Source organism: Drosophila rhopaloa, unplaced genomic scaffold (assembly GCF_018152115.1).
Source record: "Drosophila rhopaloa isolate 14029-0021.01 unplaced genomic scaffold, ASM1815211v1 contig_2, whole genome shotgun sequence".
Taxonomy (NCBI): domain Eukaryota; kingdom Metazoa; phylum Arthropoda; class Insecta; order Diptera; family Drosophilidae; genus Drosophila; species Drosophila rhopaloa.
Genome location: NW_025335083.1, coordinates 23,410,606 through 23,425,701, shown reverse-complemented (window position 1 = coordinate 23,425,701; position 15,096 = coordinate 23,410,606). Strand labels below are relative to the sequence as shown.

The window sequence follows — 15,096 nt, the reverse complement described above, 5'->3', positions numbered from 1 at the left end:
TAAAAAAAAGACAAACAAAGGAATTAACCTGAAAAATCCATAATCCATTAGTTTTTACATCTTTTTTTGGGACCATCTTGTAAAAAGTTTATGTCAAGTTTCCTGCTAGACTTTAAGTTACAGTTGATAGGTTTTTTTTTCTAATTAATCGATCTGAAACTTTAAAATCATTAAAAAACGAGACTATTGCTTAGGCAAAAAGAGTACTAATGTTTTCTTTTTTTAGAGTAAAGTGACAAAACTACAGAGCACAATGACAGAATGGTTCCAGCAAGGGATTTTCGATACAGTCGTTGTTCTTGTTGCCATCGTCCACAACTCGAACCACTTCTCCAACGAGGGAGAGTTTACTTCCATGCCGGCGGGTCATCCCCTCGAAATAGGCCTTCCCCGGCTTGGTCTTCAATCGCACCACGATGTCCTTGTCGTCGTACCTTTGCTTATCCCAATAAGGTCCCTGCTCAGGATACGCGTTCTTGTGGCCCTTCTCGATGTAGAAGTCGTTATCCCTTTCGGGAGCAGCGAAATAGGCACTCTCTATGGAATCCAATTCCAGGGGAATGCAAACGGGATACTCCTCCAGTAACTTGTTGACATATTCAATTATTATGCTGGCCGATTTCTTGACCACTCGGTTATTCTCCGGAACGGAAACTTGCTTGTGGCAGAGACAGAATTCACTGGGAATGTTCGACGAGTTGCAGGTCCTCCAAGGCGGAATGGGAAGGAAAAGGCTGACAGCCCTTGGAGTTTGCGCACCCTTGAGCTTCCATAACTCTTCAGACTTCTGGGTGATACCTTCATCCTTTAAAGAGTCAAGATCCAATATATGTTTCAAGGTCTTGTGAAGATCGTAGGTGGTCACCAGGCTGTGAGCATTGCCAGCCAGGTTTCTAATGGCCATGGGGTACTTCTTCCTCAGCCACGCGGGATATAAAACGGACAAAAAGGGCTGACTGTCCTCTATCATTCCCTGGAAACTCCTACGGAAGCGACCCCAACGCAGGCCATGATCCGACATGAAGAATATGATGGTGTTGTTGGTAATGCCCGCGTCATCGAGGCTCCTCAGCAATCGCTCGAACCTCCCATCCGCAAGTCGGGGTGAATTGAAGAACTCGTGGAAGCCATTGGCCCACCAATAAAACGAGAAGAACGGATACCGCTGTTTGTGGGGCAACAGTCTGTCATTCATCTCCAGCAGGAGATCTATGAAGGTCCTTTCGCCCACGCAATGGGTATCTGCCACCGAGCTACTCTGCCTTAAAATGTACATCGTCGCCATAAAGTTGTGGAAATTGTGATCTGTGGTCGGGCGCTTAAAACCCGGCTTGCCATAGTAAAACATCGAATAAAGGGCCATGTCCTCGGCGAAACTGGTATTGTACCCGGCCTTCTTGAAATCCTTCCAAATCAGTGGTAAACCATCCATACAATTCTGTTTTACCCAATACTTCATGGACTCTGTCGCACTAAGGCCAGTCAGCAAAGCGATTAGGTTTGGATAGGTATTATGGCCGATCTTGTTGAAGCCCCAGTACTCCACGTGCGACATATTATGGCGCATATATCGAACGGTTTTCGGCATTTGGCGAAGCAAGTTCAGATGCGAAACTGAATCCAGGCCCAAAATCATCACGGAAATGGGAGAAGTCTCATTACTAGAATAATTCTTCTCATCCCAGTATTTTAAAGTCATCGGAGCTTTCTTTAGCAACTTCTCGGGTGGCGGCTGAATGAAGAAGAAGGCATCTTCGTTCAATGAGCTATTCGTCAAGGTACTGAGGCACCTCACTCGCATTTGCCTCAAACCCTTGGGAATTTTGAGGGCATATGGAAACTCCAAATAGAACCTGGTTTTATGGCTCAGTTGTGCACGCCATCGCCTAGTTATTTTCGACCGGAACCAAAAGCACTCTATTTGCCAGTCGTGTGTTAGATCGTTCTCCTCCAGGATCTTATCGATGTCACGGGTCAACTTCAGATACCACTCACCGTTCGCCACCTCCGTTCGAAACCAGGTCTGATGGGGGCACTCCAAGTGGAACCTCTTGTCCTCCCACTCCCAATTCGTGTACTTTGCGATGGTCGGGTTCATCACATCCATGGCTATAATACGACATCCAGCCGTGTTCACGAAGAATGCATTGTGTATCTTTCCGCCAGCCTCGTAAATCAGCGTGTCCATAAAGAGTAGGGCATACAGGACCAGAGCCGTCAGGATTACACCCAAGCCTAGCTTGCGAAAACTTCTCTCGCCCATCTCAAAACCAAGTAAGGCTTACAAAACTGCAATAGAAATGTGTTTAATTTTAGAAAATAAAATTAATGGGAAGGGAATGTCACAGCCTTCTTCGATTCGGAATAAATTTCTGTTTACCCAACACTACTTTCCTGTTTTGTAAACTTAATATCACAATACTTTTTACAATGTCTTATATGTTTTTTGGTTAATATTAAAATAGGGATAGCATTTCCCCTCAAATGTTATGTTTCCCGTCAAATATTTTTGAAGAGTGAGCACGGTGAACTTCCCATGAGATGCCGCAATATTTGCCGTCAAATAAAATCCCAACTCTCGCATCCACATGCACATGCACATCCACCTGGTGGCTAACCAGGTGCCAACAGCCGTTTCGTTTGGCTCCACTGCAGTTGCTAAAGTCTGAAAAGAAATGCGACAGCTGCAAGTCATCAACTCGACAGAGCCAAGAGAATTCGCAACAAAGTGCCAAAGAGCTTCGAGGGGAAAGTGGCGGGGGAAAGTGGCGGGGGAAAGCGGGGATTCTGCACTTCTGTCTCTCATATTTTTGTCATTTTCCCAGGCGCCATTCGGTTGGCTAGCAATTTAATTTCATATTTTATGCAGTCAAAATCCGCGCGGAGCATGCGACAAAAATGGTTGTTCTGCTCTTGGTTCCTGAATTTGGCCTTTGCTTGCCAGAAGTCTTAAGGGGTTAAGGGAATGGGTTAAGGCTGGCAGTGGGTTAAGGTTCAGGCAGCTGACTTGGCTGGGGTCATAATAAAGTCAGACCTGATGGCGGCATTCACTTTTTTTCTCGGCGGGTTGACACCAAATGAATAATGAGCTGCCCTGAAAATGTTCACTTTCGAATGAAGAAGGAAACTTTATTTGGCCTGCACTAAAAATTAAAATTGAACTATCATTGACTTGTGTAAAATTATTAATATTATACTTATTATTAAGTACATTAGTAAAATCTGACCTTCCCAAAAGTTTGAATTTTTGTTGCAGGTATTATATAAGTCGGATTGGGCCAGAACAGACGACCATATCATATAAATTTCATTGGAACAATCGGAAAAATATTAAGAAAAACATATAGTGCATAAGCATATACACAAACATATAGTAATTTTACGCTTCAATTCATTTTTATTTTCTTATTATATTTTAATATGATTGTTTGATGTTAAATAGTTCATCCTTCTCTGGGTCCTCCAATTAAGGTTACGCAGATTCCCACTTGGGCAGCTGGACGTGGGGCGAGAAGTCATAGGTGATTATCTTCGGGGCCAGGAAGCCACCAAAGCCATCCCGTCCTTTATAATATATGCCAATGCCGGAGAGAGGAACCGCCGGCTTCGAAATCACGTCCTGGATGTCGATGAAGGGCACAGTGGTCTGGCCAGCATCCTTGTCGAATCCCGTGTTGGTAAATTCGAAGAACTGGTTGTCACTTGGATAAGGTATCGATGCAGCTAAGGATCGCGTTGACACTTGGGGGTCCTTCAGGGGCACTTTACCCCTGTAAAAAGAAGAGATATGGGAGTACTATAACTAATAAGAGTTGTCGAGCTGAGTAGAAAATCACCTTCGTTCATCGTCGCTCCCGGACATCCAGTAACTCGTTGTTTGCGGCTCGATAAGCACTCCGCTCTGGAACTCAAATCTGCTGAATTGGGCCTCCAGATGAAGATGGGTTCCTTTTACTTTGAATCGCAATCCTGTTACCACGGAGTTGTTGTTGTCTGCGTTCAGGTCATCCAGATCTATTGATCGCTTCTCGTAGCTCAGCATGTGGTAGTCGATGTCCTTTCTTACATCTTTGTCGGATACGCTGTAACTGTCCACAGGTACCCAGTACACTGTGGACTCACTAATGACTCCACGTGGCAGAAGTTCGCCCTCCTGAATCTGCAGGTGGAAAACGCGATTGCGCTTCACAAAACGAAGGCCTGTCACGACTCTGTATATTAATTTCAATCAGAAGAAAAATATTTAAGATCATATACATGGTTGGTTATTTAGAGTTCCAATTTAAACTTAACAAATGTTCATCTTTCATCTGAACAATAAGGATATACTCGGTAATATCCTTTAAATTTTGACCGTCAATCTCACCTGTTTTTTTCCACTTCGGCGATCACAGGTCTCAGGTTGAAATAGCGATCGGAATTATCACCCTGATCATCGCACAAGCAAAGGCAGTAGCTGCATTGCATGAAAATCCATCTCCTCCAGCTTTTTGCATCGCATAACCACGTGTGGCAACTGCCTCCATTTCCGAGGACACGTCCACTTTCGTACTGGATGAACTCGTACCGCCGGTTGGAGTTCTTCGCCGCTTGGCAGACCTTCATATCGGATTCCACAAAGCGACAGTCGTACACGCCACCGGAGCATTTTGGTTGCTCGGAGCAGAACTTTTTGTCGGTGCAGCCCTCGGACTTTGTGGATTTGTAAAAGGCGCAGTCACGACTGCAGGATCCATCCCTGTTTAGGTCCACCTCGTTCTCAATGTAACCCTGCAGGAGGCGAGTGACCTCTTCATAGGTGACCCCGACCTTGTGGTTGCTTGGGTCGCAGCGCCAAACAGAGCGATCTGCTCCGTTCATCAAGTCCTTGATTCTAGATAGAGTGCTTGGCACTCTTCGCATGTAGGCGTCTCGAGATCTTTCCTCCTGCTCAATGGATCCTCCCTGTCCGAACTTCCTGAGGATCATCCATGACCACACTATCAATGCGTGGGCTTTAAGTTCAGCAAGGACGTATTCCACATACATGGAGTATAAAAATTGCTGGGGGGATTGTGGTGATCGGCAGGAATAGACATGGAACAGCTTAAAAATAAAACTATTAGATGATTTTCATTTTTAGGGGAATTTGTAATAATATTAGTTTACCTGGTTTCCGCTGGCTAATTGACCAATAATGTCCTCACTTCCGAACAGCTTGAGGTGAAGATTTTCCATATTTTGAAGATTATCATGATCTTTACTTGAAACCTCGTAATTAGCTAAATTTAGAAGCGTCTCATTTTCAAAATTGTCGATAAGGTATCTTTTCAAATAGTCGTAATCACGTGAGATCAAATCTATTAAATCAAAGATTTTTATAAATTCCCTAGCAAGCGGAATTCCTTCATCTATATACTTGTTGGAGCCAATGATAAAGGCAACTGAATCTCTGTGCTAAGGTGAAAAAATATTAAAGTTGCGAAAATAATTAGCATAAACTTGATTCACCTTGACCCTGTTCAAACCCTCAACAGCATCAATTTGCTTATAGATTTCTTCCAAATAAGGATTTGTCTTCTCTTTCTGTGCCACTGTATAATGTTCGTTGGCATTTTCTGCCGCGAGATTTTGAAAGGCCATCGTCGTGACCAGGATCCACAAAAGTCCGCATTTCATGGCTGCTTCTGAGAAACACTCACAAATGGGACCGATGTTTACAAATCACAGATTTTACTGCGGCACCTCCACCTCCAAATATTTTAATTCAGTATTGCGCTAAGAGTGTAGCCTCTTCTCTTTTCCGATGCCTTTTATTTAATGAACAGAATCAGTCTGTGGCGCTGCTCGATTATCAATTGAGGCTCTTATCTGCTAAATTTGGCTTCTGCCCTTAATAAAGAACAGTTTGTTTTTATTTACAAACATACATTGACTGAGTAATCAGATTTTCCATTATCAAGCAAAACACTTACTCACGAGGTCTAAAACAGCTTTTGATTAATTTAAAAGAAGAGGGAGTTAGTATTTGGGACATTTAAAACTTTTTAGAAGCCCTTAAAGATCGCAGAAATGGTGTATATGTGTTTAGCTTAACTTTTGTACATAATTTAAATAGTTTAGAAACTCAATGTATTCATAATATGAAAAACATCATGATATTAGTAATAATATATGTAATATTAATTCTAATTTTCCAATGACTTGTTTAACATTGACCCAAAATTGGACTTCTAGATTCCATAACTTTACCAAATTTAATCCGATTCCAAAATGGCATACCTCTAAAGACTTGTGATTCCATTCTCTAAAAATCTGCATTCAAAATTTTCAATTTAACGTTGATCAAATTTTTGACCCATTTTCATGTTAGTAATTTAAGACGATAATGCAGCAAAACATAGCTTCATTGCTTTTAGTAATATAGGTATACAAATTGAAATGTTGTCGTTTTGTAATAACTACAAGGGAATATAATATTCGGCTTGCCGAAGTTTGCTTCCTTTCTTGTTTTTGTTTTGCCTCTGACTGTTGTTGTTTGCGATATTGTGGCTAAAACATTTTGGTCTTGGCTTTTGGCCTTTGGTAACTAAATTATAAACTACATTAAAAGCGAGGGAGTTTCCGTTCCAATTTAGATGCTCCGACTGACTGGACCAAACTTTGAGCTGAAACTAATTTACCAGCAGTTGTCTGAGGAGGAAATTAACGACACCATCAAAGGACATCCACTCATGACTTAAGCTACGTTTAATACTGTTTTATATAATTCTGCTAGCGGCAAGAATGATTTTGTTCTGTGGCAGAAACTTGTTGCCGTTTGATAAGTCACTTTATTAAGTTGATTAGAATTTATGCCAAGGGAATCCAAATCAAACAAAATGAGAACCGGGTAATGTTTTGACGCTGAGTCGATTTATTTAAATTAAGTACCCAAAAAGCTCACTAATGAGCCCCACTGCGTATGAGCAATATTTGTCGAAATTATGCTTCTTATTTTTATACCCTTGCAGAGGGTATTATAATTTTGGTCAAAAGTGTGCAACGCAGTGAAGGAGACATCTCCGACCCTATAAAGTATATATATTCTTGATCAGGATCACCTCCTGAGTTGATATAGCCATGTCCGTCTGTCCGTCTGTCCGTCTGTCCGTCTGTCCGTCTGTCCGTCTGTCCGTCTGTCTGTCCGTCTGTCTGTCCGTCTGTCTGTTTCTACGCGAACTAGTCTCTCAGTTTTAAAGATATCGAATTGAAACTTTGCACACACCCTTCTTTCCTTTGCACGCAGTATATAAGTCGGAACGGCCGGGATCGGCCGACTATATCCTATAGCTGCCATATAACTGAACGATCGGAAATGCCATAACTTTGGTGTTTGTAAAGTTAGGAAGTTGGGATTTTCTATGGGTTTTGAATTTGGCTAATCAATCCGACATGCCGAATTTCATAAGGATCGGCCGACTATATCCTATAGCTGCCATATAACTGATTGATCGGAAATGCCATAACTTTGGTGTTTGTAAAGTTAGAATGTTGGGATTTTCTATGGGTTTTATATTTGGCTAATCAATCCGACATGCTGAATTTCATAAGGATCGGCCGACTATATCCTATAGCTGCCATATAACTGATTGATCGGAAATGCCATAACTTTGGTGTTTGTAAAGTTAGGAAGTTGGCATTGTATATGGGTGTTATATTTGGCCAGCCAATCCGACCTACCAAATTTCATAAGGATCGGCCGACTATATCCTATAGCTGCCATATAACTGAACGATTGGAAATGTCATAACTTTGGTGTTGTTAAAGTTAGGAAGTTGGGATTTTTTATGAGTATTAAGAATGCATCATTTGAATAATTTTGGAGAATATAATTTACAGAGTATTCTGCAAGGGTATTCAACTTCGGCTCCGCCCGAAGTTAGCTTTCCTTTCTTGTTTGCACTTTCTTTGCCCAATTTGCTTGCAGTCAATTTGTTCAAACGCTTGGCTGCTTCTCGGCCATTACGATAATGTTGATGATGATGGATTTATGTCTGCCATTTGTTTTAGCTTGCCGTTTTTTTCCAACTCCCTTATTTGGGTTTTGCCGCTCTGACTTTGGTTTTTGTTGGCTGTCATGCGTTGGCTGTCATCGGCAGCAAAGTGAAAAGTGAAGAGTGAAATGTGAGATCCCTGTGCGAAAATGCCATAAATCAATTTTCACAATTCACAAATTGCCCCGGTACAAAAAAGCAGACCGACTTTGTAAGCCGAGAACGCTTTTTTTCGAGGATTAATTGAAACGACGCCAACTCAGAGTCTGCTTTAAGGTGAAAACATTTTGAACAGGCCGGAAATTGAAGTAAATTGATAGATTAAGTGCGGTATAAGCTGAATTCGTAAATCATTTCAGGACTTTGATTTTTAAAGGATAATATGAAGTTATTTCAGTATCAACATGACTTTAATAACATAAATATGTAAAAACTAAAATAAATATCCATTTATTATTTATCAATAAATACAAAATAAATTCTTAACGTCATTCTATTCTACAATGATATGACCTATAGTTCGTAAATCCAGATAATGAAATCCAATCTTGATAAGAAATGGGAATGTTAAATATTATAAAATTATAAAGAAGAATGCATATCATCTGTTCAATCCCATCTTGACTAGATTAACGTTATCCATTACAATTTTGGTTAAATCCTTCAATTGCCTTGTTGACAACCTCCAATGAATCACGGGCATCTCATATATTTTTTACATACTTATTATTGAAACCAAAGCTAGGTACTTAAAAATGTCACCAGTCGGGCATTAATGCGACTTTAAACATGGCAAATAAGGGCCACGCCTATGGGCGGCAGCTAAAGTAATAACCGCAAGCCGGGGCAAAAAACAACAGCAATCAGGAGAGTGTGAGGGAAAACAGGCAGCGACGCCAAGAACATAAAAAGCCAAATTAGCAATGTTTCACATCAAAGTGCGCATTAAATACGAGACGATAATCACACACACGCAGCACACCCACACACACACACACACACACAGGCGCATTGAAAAGACGTCGTCCTTTACCTCTTGGTATGCGTAAGGACATACAAAAAACATAATTAACCGCGACCTGACGACAACAACAACAGCAGAAACATCGAGTGAGCGACGCCGACCTACAAAAGTCGCCTGCCTAGGGGATCCATCGCAAATACTGAACAAAATGGTTACCAACTAAGCACACTTTGCATTGTCCCTTTATTATAAAAGTTAAAGATTTCTTAAGGACATTTTTGTATTTTAATTATTAAGAATAACCCATAATTTTACGTTCAATCACTCAAATTGTGGTTCTCGAAGCAGTTTTAATAAATTATTTCATTATTCAAAGATATAAAATATATTTTCTTTAGTTCTTAAATTACTAAGTTGTTAATCATAGTAACAGTAGGTTATAGGAAAATAAAACATCATTAACTAATTCTTTTTTTCACATTAAAAATAAATTAAAACTACTTAAAGGATACATTATGAAATCAGTTTTTCTTAACTTCTCTGCTTAAAAAAATAATGAATTCCGAAAAATTATTTGTTAAATAGACATAATTTTTATAAAAGCTTAGTCATAATAAATCTGAAGAAATTTTGTATTCTCGATATTACTTCTTGTATTTCATTGGAATACCAGTAGGAAATGTTTAAGAAAATGCTACAACCTTAGAACATTTTCCTCAGTGTAATCCGCTGCGCACTTGGCCAGCGTTTTCCGCCCATTTCCCCCCTTTTCCGCCCCTTTCCCACCACCCTGTGGCATCAGGTTAATGTGACGAGCCCAGCTGCTGCCTCTGGGTGTCGCTGGGGGGCGATGCCGACGGAGCTCGAGCCGACATTTTTGCAAATTACACACTTTTGAATATAAAGTACTCGCATAACGCACCCGAGACAGCCCGTCTGTGGCCACTTTTAATGGGCCTAGCCGGAGTTTGGCCTGAAATTTATTTGCGAACTCCCGAACCCAAGGCTGCTGGGGCTCGCAGTCTAGACGAGGACGGCAAAATGCCTTTGGGTCAACTCTTTAGCTCGCAAATTGCATGCCCCTCTCCTTCAGGCCTGAATTGCAATTAAGCTTGAAATATGAGACAAAACTGGTTCAGCTTTCGTTTCGCTTTGTTTCGTGTCGTTCTGGGCAACATGGATTTATGATTTCCAAAAAGCCATTGGGCAATGGGAGATGGACTCCATTTCTGGGCCAGCCCAATGCCATTTGTAAATCAAATTTCGCCCAGCAAAAACATCAAAATATTTCCACACCGCCGTCCCCCGAAAAAAAAAATTATTGCCAAAATGGTTGCATGACATTTGACTTGTCGCAATGCTCGTTGCCAAATTTAAGCCTCTTGCTGGGGAAATATGAGAATATCTGGGAAATGTCGCATAAAGTTAGATGAGTGTAAAGTGTGAGTTGCACTCATATGTTGCACAGAAATTACAGGAGTTTTCATTTGGTAAATGAAGTAATTATAAGATAAGCTTATGTTAGCTATTGGAATATTTCCTTATATAGTTATCCAAGTTTAATTGATGTATAAAATAAATGTAATATAGTTTTCAATATTTATTGCTTAAATTCTTTTACATTGTAGTTTTATTTATGTTAATAAACTAAATACTTGCCAAGCAAGAAAGAAAACGAAAAGCCAATCCTAACAAATTAATTTAAAATTCCTTTTAGTTTCTGTTCTTACAATTCCATTTGTTCACTTATCCATAATTGTTCATGAATAGCGAATCACTCTCGAATGCAATCAAATTAAAGAGCCAAGTGCAGCTTAATCCTTTTACAAACACATTAAAATGTAGCCAGCAGCTGTTGAGCCACTGCCATTGTTCCCAGGGAAAAAAATAGAAGAGATTGGGAGGTGGAAAAAAGAAATGGCAAAAGAATTAAAAAGAAAGCGGAGCATTTAATGATAATTACAGCGACCATTAGCAATTGTCTGGCGGCAATAATAACAAAGTGAACATAAAAACCAGACTGCGAAATGAGGAGCAGGACTCGGATATGCAGGACTCGGATCGACGGGGAAATTCGGGGGCGGCGGAAAATCGAGGGACTAGAGCGTGACGCGCTTTTCAATTACCACGGCACCCGGCTCAATCTAATGAATTGTTAAATTATGTAATGAAGCGTGTACTTTAGATAAATGAAAACTAATTAAATTAACTCCTGCAAGCAGCGAATGGCAAAGAGCAAAGTAAACTTTGCTGCCCCGAAAAGAAACGGAATTCATTCCTTTTGCCAGAATGCAATTGAAGTGAATTTAATTTGTGTTGTTTGCCAACATTTTAGTTGGTAGTCGTAATTGGAAAACTAATTGTTTGCCACACTCACACCCCCATTTGCCTGAGTAAATACCAAAAACCAGATTTCGAGTAGTGTTTTCTGGCAATTAGGCACGTTCCATGGCATAAGCCCTTATGGTTAATTGCCTTTCACCTCGTACACATCTCTTATGGCCACCACCTGCTCCTCCTTCTGCCGGGTGAAAAGCCACCTGTTTTGGTCTATTCTGCATTTAATGAGTCATTCGATTCGATTGCGAATGGGTCACGTAAAACATTAAAATGAATGAATGACAGTGGAAGGAGGTCTCGAGCTGCCGAGAAAATAGGGGTTTGAGCATCGTTTGCACATGACAACCAGATGGTAATAAATTTAGAGTTTGGCAAAAGTAATATAGGAAGCCATAAATGGCATAGTCGTAGGGCGTGGCCACCAGCAAATGGACAATGCACTCATTATGAAAAAACAATAAGAAATGGGGTTTAATTAAAGAGTAAAAAATCATAGTTGGAATGCTGGGGAAATGATAAAGTATCCATTCAATTAATAATTTCCAAAAGGGACATGGATAATAATTAATCGTGTCATTTAAAAGCTGAATGAATAATTACCTTAAAACGTAAGCAGGCGTAAAGGCTCATTAATAATGAAAGAACCATCGCAACAGCTCATTAACATTGTATGATAATTTAAATAAAGATACTTAATACTGAAATAATTATTTTGATTTTTGCAGGTCCATAATTCGCATAAAGTAAGTTCTCTATTTAGCGAGATTTAAAGTTACAAGAACAAAAATTTTAAATTTGTCTTTAGCAATCTGTGATTATAAGCCAGTGCTCACAATCAAAATCAGGAAAGCAGTCCGTAAATTTGGTAATTTATGCAAATGTTCCACTCCAGGACATATCCCGAATTCTTTCAATCTTGGCTTAGCATTCCTTTTACCCCCTTTTCTGCCCTTTAAGGACCGACCCCTTTTTCCGTGTTATTCTTGGCCCCTTGTTGTTGTTAACTTTTGAGCCCTTTTGTCACCTTTGCGCTTGATCAAATTCGACACTTCAAATAACACTTTAGCAAATGTTGTTCTTGGTGCTTTGGAGTGAGTGTGTGTGTTGTCCTTTTGCACATTTGACTGAATTTGAAGTGTGTGCTTAACAATTTCTGGACAACTTTTTTAAATTCCTTAAGCACGTCGACTGCAAAACTTTGCGCTGGCAAAAAGTAATTTTGATTTTATTAGCTGTGTAGCACCTGCCGGCATTCACTGACTTTTCTCTTCCTCTTTGTCACTTCTTGGCTTTCAGCTTTCAATTCAATTTCAGTCAATTGCGTGTTTGGCACAAAGTTTTTCCCGCACACATACCAACACAATGGGAAACCCGAATCACCAGAGGCCCTGAAAATTCGGCGACAACTTGACAAAGTCAACAGCTTGATGGTCCAAAAGTGCCATGGCAAAAAAAAAACACGACAAACAATTTGTTGTTATCGACATTTGCCGTTGTCGATATTTTCCTGTCAAAGCGTCGGGAAAAAAGTGGAAGACAAAGCCGGGAAAAACTTTCCGACTTTTCAAATGCCAAGGGCTCGGTCAAACGGGAAAAAGAAGCGAAGGAAAATTAATTTGATCTCAGCCAATAGTCAACTATTTGTAAGGCAACTTGAACCCTCAGAAAAAAGACTTTATTAATCAAAGTGGCTGTGGCTTTCAGTGATATTAAATTAAATGTACATTTTTTATAACAATTTTATTTTGCAAATGTTAGTTTCTTGATATTCTCTGTTTATTACAAAAGTTTTTTTTAAATGACAGTATTTTTTTTATTTGAATAGTTCTTTAAGAGTAAAATTACATTTAATTTTTAATAATCCTTTTTACTTTGCGCACTAAACCTCCCTCTCGTTTAGTTCAGAAAAAAATAATTCAAAACTATTTTATTGCCAAACTAAAGTAAAGGGACACTTAAATGCACTCAGACTGCTCCGTTTCATCCAAAATTGTCGACTCATCATCGCTCTCCAGAAGCTCGTTTGTATTCTCTATATCAGCATCAATCAGGTAACCTACGATATTGAATTCAGCCTTGAGGCTCTGCTCCCAGCGATTTATTACATCAGCAGCACAAACGCCCATGGAATTGCAGGCAATATTCAGGACCTTATTGGCATTGCAACCGGCTAAAAAGGAGTAGGGTCCGTGGCTGAGGAACTTTTCACGCCCCGGACTCAGATCATATATCAAACCATTCAAGGCGGTATAAATAGGTTGATCGTTTCTCATGCCATCAAAAGCAGTTAGTTCCCCTAGGCTTAGTAACACAACCTCATTTCGTCTGGGCAAGAGTTCACTGTCATCCTCAGGGTTTACTTTTGTATCCTTTCCAGACGCCAGGAATTTGTCTGAATATTGTTTGAGCTTGCTAAAAATCTGTGACAACTTTGTGGTGGCAAAGTAGCCCAGCAAAAAAGAAATTACCGCCTGACCAAGAGGACTCATCAGCAGTCTTGAGGCAGTCTCCAAATTGGGACTTATTTCTATTGGAATTGTGGAATTAATAAGGAGTCTACATAAATTCTATTTATGATTTAACTCACTTGTTGTAAACATTTGACCCAGCAGCTTCATTTCTTACATTTACACCCTTTTTTCTGAAATCATACGTTAATTCTGTTCATGAAGTATTTCTTCACAAATTTACCTGAATTTTAAAAATTCCTGTCAAAACGAATTTGAGTGCAAGCTCGCCAGCCATTTGATCATTCTCAATTAATCCGAGTTAAGAACAATTTACCGCAGTGCGGAGCGAATAAAAATGTTAAGCCACCTGCTGCCAAGCTCATTTACATCATTCAAATAAATTACATGCACCAAAAGAAAATGCATTATTAATGGTAGTTTAATTCTTTTGTATTAATACTAAATGTGTAATAAAATTAAAACCTCTGTACGGGAGGAACAAGTCCAATTCCATGCGGAGACTTTAATTAATATTTAAAATATTTCAATATTAGTTTTTTTTTCCATTATTTATCTGATAAAAGTTAGTATTTTTAGAATTCAAAAGTTTTTAATATACATGTTATAAAAAATTTTGTATTTTAACCCTAAATAATTTCTTATGCTGGTTTCAAGAACTGTTAATCTGTGCTTAATCTTAATATTCGTTTATAAATTTCCAGTTTTTCTCCGAGTGTAATACACTTGTGCCAGCGACATTTGCTATTAACATTAATGCCAAATGCTATCGTAAAAAATGGGCGCATAAAAACATTTTCATGTGTGTCGCCAGTCTGCTGTCAGTTGCTGTTTCTATCAAATTGGTTGTACTTGGACTTTAATATGACTTAATAAGCTCATTACAATTTTTTGCGCTGCGAGTATGGGAGTATGTGAGTGTGTGCGGGTTGCCAACAAAGTGTAATTTCGCGCCAGGAGAGTGCTCTGGCAAATACACATACGGACGCATATGTAAATACAAGTACAAGTGCAGGGCGAGGGGCAGGACGAAGAAGTCCTGCGCCGATTTGGGTTGGATTTATTCGATACCCTGGTATTGTTCAATTGCTCGGAAAGCTGAAATCGGTTTGTTATGGCTCAATTATTTGGTTGGGCTTTTATAAAAGTTGTTTATATAAATGATTGCATTTATTTTCATGATTTTTGCAGTAAATATATCATGCAATTCTTTTGTTCGCTGGGCCCTTAAAAGTAGGCAATGTTTTTTTAAAATACATTTTCATGGTTTACACAAACACAAAACAAGTTAAAAGTATGTATATATTTA

At 39.5% G+C, this 15,096-nt stretch overlaps 3 protein-coding genes across 4 annotated transcripts; all 3 read right to left on the bottom strand.

Annotated features, from left to right (window-relative positions):
• Nucleotides 1–241: 241 nt before the first annotated feature.
• Nucleotides 242–2,335, bottom strand: LOC108039765. Its single transcript, XM_017116854.2, has one exon. It carries the CDS (start codon nt 2,261–2,263, stop codon nt 242–244), a length of 2,022 nt encoding a protein of 673 aa, XP_016972343.2. The 5' UTR covers nt 2,264–2,335.
• Nucleotides 2,336–3,377: 1,042 nt separating this feature from the next.
• Nucleotides 3,378–5,777, bottom strand: LOC108039809. The gene is made up of 5 exons (XM_044459788.1): nt 5,491–5,777; nt 5,149–5,436; nt 4,367–5,085; nt 3,837–4,211; nt 3,378–3,770 (listed from the first exon to the last, which is right to left on the bottom strand). Exons 1-5 carry the CDS (start codon nt 5,656–5,658, stop codon nt 3,473–3,475), a joined length of 1,848 nt encoding a protein of 615 aa, XP_044315723.1. The 5' UTR covers nt 5,659–5,777; the 3' UTR covers nt 3,378–3,472.
• A 7,454-nt stretch (nt 5,778–13,231) lies between these two features.
• On the bottom strand, nt 13,232–14,034 carry LOC108037120 (membrane steroid-binding protein 2). 2 transcript variants are annotated; one of them, XM_044460211.1, is made up of 3 exons: nt 14,011–14,034; nt 13,907–13,960; nt 13,232–13,846 (listed from the first exon to the last, which is right to left on the bottom strand). In XM_044460211.1, the coding sequence occupies exons 2-3, from the start codon at nt 13,935–13,937 to the stop codon at nt 13,275–13,277; spliced, it is 603 nt and encodes a 200-aa protein (XP_044316146.1). In that variant the 5' UTR covers nt 13,938–13,960; nt 14,011–14,034; the 3' UTR covers nt 13,232–13,274. The 2 variants fall into 2 exon arrangements, with proteins under 2 accessions (XP_044316146.1, XP_016969091.2); XM_017113602.2 differs by lacking the exon at nt 14,011–14,034 and having other exon boundaries at nt 13,907–14,001.
• Between the last annotated feature and the right edge of the window lie 1,062 nt (nt 14,035–15,096).